Source organism: Perna viridis, chromosome 9 (assembly GCF_037379345.1).
Source record: "Perna viridis isolate PV_CMFRI_1.1 ecotype Kerala chromosome 9, ASM3737934v1, whole genome shotgun sequence".
NCBI classification, from domain to species: domain Eukaryota; kingdom Metazoa; phylum Mollusca; class Bivalvia; order Mytilida; family Mytilidae; genus Perna; species Perna viridis.
Genome location: NC_142453.1, coordinates 12678621 through 12684620, shown reverse-complemented (window position 1 = coordinate 12684620; position 6000 = coordinate 12678621). Strand labels below are relative to the sequence as shown.

General features: G+C 31.7%; 1 protein-coding gene across 1 annotated transcript in view; it reads right to left on the bottom strand.

Annotated features, from left to right (window-relative positions):
• Window positions 1-946: 946 nt before the first annotated feature.
• LOC148606823 (uncharacterized) overlaps window positions 947-6000 on the bottom strand; it is a 39219-nt gene continuing 34165 nt past the window's right edge. Inside the window, exons 24-27 of the mRNA XM_088546132.1 lie at window positions 4504-4686; window positions 4043-4225; window positions 2564-2743; window positions 947-1427 (exon numbers count right to left, since the gene is read on the bottom strand). Coding sequence (XP_088402258.1) covers window positions 1150-1427; window positions 2564-2743; window positions 4043-4225; window positions 4504-4686 — 824 coding nt within the window. The 3' untranslated portion in view covers window positions 947-1149. The remainder of the gene's footprint in view (window positions 1428-2563; window positions 2744-4042; window positions 4226-4503; window positions 4687-6000) is intronic.

Sequence of the window (6000 nt, the reverse complement as noted above, 5' to 3'; positions counted from 1 at the left end):
TAATCTATAGTAGTATGTCAAATTATAATACGTTGTTATGTCACAAGTCATATAATGAGGAAGAACATTAAATCAGCGATATTAGCTTTACCACCATATAATCGTCAAATCCTTGAAATACATGGGCTTCACGTATAAATAAAATATTTTCAAAATCTAGTAAGTTCATTGTCAATTTTTCCTTCATCTGTGCCAACATCCTTTCAGCACCTGTGAAAGAATTTTCATATCACAACTCATACTTTATGCCATTGCGTGCCAGTTTTAGTGGAGTTGCTCCTTTGCTTTTGTTACTTTGTATGTATGATTTTAGTTACTTCATGTTCTTTGTTGTGTATGTCTGTTTTTCTATTTCTGGTCTTTGTCCCTGGATTACATTCTTTTGATTACCGCTATAACCTTGGTTCCCTTGATTATTCTTGCCGTAACTACGATAGGCTTCTGGAACAGGGTTATGTTGCTACAAGATCCAAGTCATCATGAACTCGTGAATCATTACGGTGCATTCATCGGCACCGTAAAAACTGATTTGTTCAACTTGTCCTAATGTTTCTTTCTTCTTTCGTCTACCCTGGACTTGACTTTTTATGAAGGTGTTTCTAGATCAGAAACAGAGGACGCTTACCCTACCGCGCGTGGTCCATGCTCCCAGTTTTAGTGGAGTCCGTGTTACTTTTGTTACTTTGTACTATTTTTGTTATTTTATGTTCTTTGTTGTGTATGTCTGTTTTCCATTTTAAGTCTTTGTCCCTGGATTACATTCTTCGGACTTCTGCTAAAATCATATTGGTTCCCTTGATTCTCTTCCATTTACTGGGTTAATCAAGATGAGACTTGCAAAGTCATCTTTGCATGCCTCATCTTTTTTCAAAACATTTGAAAATATAACATGTGTATTTCAATTGATTTGATAATTGTCTAATGTTTTTTTGTCAACAAAAATAAAACACTTCTAAATTTATTATCTAAATCTTTGTTTTGTTGGTAACTGCGCTTACAGAATAAAATGCGTACATAGTTGAAACATTTATTATCCATTTTTACAGTTCATGCAGTTTTCTTTCCTAATACACAGTGAAGTGTTTTTTGTAGGAGTTTCCGTTTTCATATATTGTATAAGTACGTCTAGAAACAAATGTACTTCAAATGTCAATTGCACACTTTTAACATTTCCTGGTCCTGTTCATCCCACTCAAAATATACTGATTGATTCTGAGTAGATAAATCCCCTTCTAAAGCCGTCGTGCTGTAAAGTTTACATGTAGTGCTCATGAAATTATACGCTCTACATCTCCAGTTACCCAAACATGCACTAGAACAAGCTGTCAAACTTCTGGATGGAAATTCCATTAGTACGTCATCCATAGAAGCCCGTAGTTTGTCCTTCTGGATGGATGACCGAGCTGACCGGAAGCACAATGAACCGTCTATCGAAAGGAAAGTATAATTATCAATTACTTCGATCATTTTGTATTTATTTTCGGGAAGTACTTTAAGTTCGAATCTGAAGGGAAAATATCAATAAATCATAAATTTAAAGTTACATTATATTAAATGCTGAAGATTAAAATGAAGAACTTGTAACTAAGCTTGATAATTTGTTAATTCTTAAAATTGCTTTGTTCCTAGCAAATTGCTGTTCGAAAGAGAAAAATGAAGAATGTAGTTAGTATTTTTTTCTTGAATATATCATTTTTACTAATCTGAAAGTAGATAACATTCAATCTATAAGTATGGAACTTAATGTTTATCAATAATATATTGGAATATAACTTAATTCTATTAGTGGTCAACTTATTTAAACTGCAACATGAAATAAAAACAAACATGATATTTAACATTCACAACAGAAAAAGAAATATTGTTATAAATAACGACACTTCCATATAAAGACAAATAACAAACATCAAATCCAAGAAAATAGCCTGAATATGAAAATACAAGACAAACTGTATTGATATATATATATATATATATATATATATATATATATATATATATATATATATATATATATATATATATATATATATAGTAATATTGGTCAACCACAGCGATAACATTCGCAGTATACGGATTTCGACTTATTATGTTAATCAATATTTAACAATCCTAACACTCTTCTAAAATAAATTAAAGACTTGATTACAAAGGATGTATAAATAATACAAGAATTAATTATAATTTCTCGGTACAGAAGCTGCACAGTAGAAATATGATTTCGTCGTGTATTAGGAACATCGGGAATCTAGAAAAGTTTTTTATAAAAAAAACATACAGTACAAAACAAAACAAAGGGTACGTTATTGTTACGTGCAAAATATATAAATACACAAAACTGACGAATCAAATCTGAGATAAAGAAAGGATCAAACACAAATTAAGAGTATACATTTTGACAAAATCTGACAAATATATCATTTTCGGCATTAGAAAAGTCGCGTCCACGTATTGTAAAAATGTAGCAAATAAGAAAATTAATATATCTTTACTATAGGAATAGGAATATAGGAATCTTTACATTGTCCAGTTTAAGCTAGATAATCTATATCAATATGCTCACCTTGTCGGACACATTCTTCGGCGATAACCTCCCAAGTCAAGTTCATTAGACATGTGACAAATGTACTTAGAATACCAGTGTTAAAGGCAAAATGGTCATCACATACATATTTGACGGTAGTCTCATTTACATAATGTACACTGCCATGAAGGAGTCTTGGAGGCACTGGACATTCAAAATCTGCAAATAAATAAATAAATAAATAAATAAACAAGTGCTTTAAAAGGGTCAGGGGTATATTTATTCACCTGGTTTTGTTGAAGTCATGATCATTTATTTTATGTTGTACCTGATGCATATAAAGAGGATTGGCTTTAACAACAATATATTATGAATCAAAATATGATATGTAATATTGCAACTAAATGTTCTTATGAATAACAGTTGAAAATTAAATAGAAGTCTAAATTAAAATTACGTTTATCACTATCCAGCTAAGCACATTATCATTAGATTTGTCCATTTATCATGAAATACAAAACAGTTCTTATCACAGAAATAGGATATTATTATAGTATCTTACATTTAATTTTTATTATTTTGTTGCAAGATTTATATGCTCTTCAAAGGTATGAATTTGAATAAAGGCTGTTCTAAGAAACATTTATATTTATAATATAGAATTATTCAGTTGATTTTAATAGGGCACCATTTGTTTCCAAGATACATGAAGCAAGTAACATGCCAACGACCGAATAAAAGTTAAATTTAATTTCCATTATTTAATGGACAATTCCATTTATATAGAGAAGTATAATTTAAAAAAAAATATATTTGCAACACAAAAACGCGTATGTAAATATATGGATCACCATAGAGTTTCTATTAATCGCCCAGAAAACAATTGTGTATGTAATTGCACATTTTTTCCATGAGTTTATTACACATTAAACTCTATGGCTGGTTATAAAAAATAAACAAAAACTAAATTTTCATAATGATAACAAAATAGGAGATGTATGATTGCCAATGAGACAGTCACCCACCAAAAGTCAAGCAACAAACACTTAAACGCGACCTTGTTATATGTTCTCGATCTGCCAGCCTGTCTTTCATAGTCTGTTATGACTCTCAACAACCCATATTATAATATCATATAGGTTAGTAGATATTCATTCAACGTCAACTTCTACTTCAAAATGTCGATGACTAATTGCTACTTATTCAAACATAATTGGCATAATATACATACCCAATATTTCAGGAAGTGTGAATTTAGGAAATCGTTTCAAAAGTACTGCAAATATTTCAATTTTCGAGACGAAACAAATGATAAGTAGGAAAAACGTTTGGTAATGCTCACTAACCTGATGCCCTTACTCCTCAATTGGTCATATGCATCCTTTGACTTCCAAATCGATTTGGATCAAGGTGCACATTGGGAATTGCAATTATTATTATATAATTATTTGATTATTATATAATTCACGAATGCACATACATTTGAGCTAATAAAAATCATAAGTAAATGAAACCTACAAGTACAACTTGAAGTGGAAATATTCCACCCATCTTCTGTACAGCTGGCGACAGTTGTTTGGTTCTGGATAGAACTAAACCACATACTTGCTGGACACGAATAGATTACTTCACTGTTATAAGTGTATTCTGATCCATGTGCAAAAGCGAATTGGATTTTCGGTGGAGAGCCACAATCAATCACTAAAATTTTCACGATGACAAATAAAACATTACAATAGAATAATTTACAAAATGATAGTTGATGTTATGTCATAAGCGTTTTACAATCACATATTCAAAATTCTCTAGAAATAATCAGATATCAGACTGCAGAGAATTGTAAATTGATGCAATAAAGTATGATTATCGCAAATGCATGACATTGCTAAAAAGATAAATTCTAAGCATTCTTACTCAGTAAATCGTTAAATATTTTAATGAAAAAACACAATGCTAAACTATGCTTAAGTAAAGTGTACCTTCACATGATTCAAAAGATGCGTTCCATCTCGCAGTTTTTGTACATTCTATAACTTGTTCCTTAACACCATTTGTTGTTATAAAGCCTGTGTCACACGTTACCTTAACAACTGATTGGTATGATGCATTCAGAGAGTCAACACTTGAATTCGATGGAATTTGCGGCAAGTCACAAAAAACCTCTGAAACGATAAACAAAAATAAACATATCAATAGAAATAACGAGAGGCTCTCGAGGAGCCTGAATCACTCACCTGACAAACCATACCCTATTAACTAAATAAGTAAAGGTTTAACAAAATATGGCCAAAAAAAGCATATATTGATGAATGCAGTAAGTTCAAAAGAGTACCTAAGGCCCTGTAAAATGTTGGAAATGCCTTCAAAGTGCTTTAAGAACCTCTGGAAAAAATTGGACATAGGTCCCCCTGTGCCCTGTTAATCCACCAGGTCTGAATGGGCATAAGCCCAGTATATATTTGCTGAAAAAGAACAAAAAATGAAATTATACCATGGCTATCCAACATTTTCATCATCACTATTCATATCAGGAGACTATGTTTACTATATGACCAATTATCGTTGAAATCAAAAGCAAGTATAATGGCCACCCAGAACGATCTTTCGTCATCACCATTCAACTTTAAACATCTAGTTCCCTGAAGATGGAATCTTAGCAACTGTGAAAATGGTAGTAAAATGGCAGCAATTATGAAAATGGCACCTAAATTAATTTTAATACTGCCAGTCAACTCAGAATAGCATGTTTATCTAATTGGTAGCTTTCATTTTCATTATTCTTCTATAGTTAAGGAAAAATAGCAAAAATAGGCATTTTGACGCGTATATTCTATTTTAAGATTTTTATGTTTGTGGAGGAAACCCTAAATAAAATTAAGCGATAGGTTCAGAGAGTTGTACACATTAAAACGACAAAAAAAAATCTGTTTCAGGGGCCATAAATCCTACAACAGGCAACCAATCATTTTGGAAATTTCGGCAAAGGTCCGTCTTCTGATGGCGAAAAATATTACTCGCCATTAGAATTTTGCAAAATTAAAAATTCAGCGGTTTTAGAGATATATGCAAACAGACTGCTGTTTGACCCCTATATTCTGTTTTTAGTAACGCAGCCATGTGCAGGCTACTCTAAGAAACAGTCATATTGAGTGTCTTCAAAATCCATTTAGTAGTTTCAGAGAACATGTTTCAAGAATTTGTAACGACGACAGACGACGACGACGAACGCCAAGTGATAGCAATAACTCATCTGGCCCATGACCAGGTAAGCTAAAAAAACATTGAAGAACTGTTTTTACCTTACAGTCAAAACTATAAGACATGTTTGTTGTGTTCAATCCTTAAATCTTGACATCGGTTCAAAGTCGCTTAAATACAACTCTTTCTGCTTGAACGGTTACGCTTAAAATATATTAATAGGGTCATGCGGTATGGTTTTAACCTAAAATAGAATACGAAAGTAGAGTATCACAAAC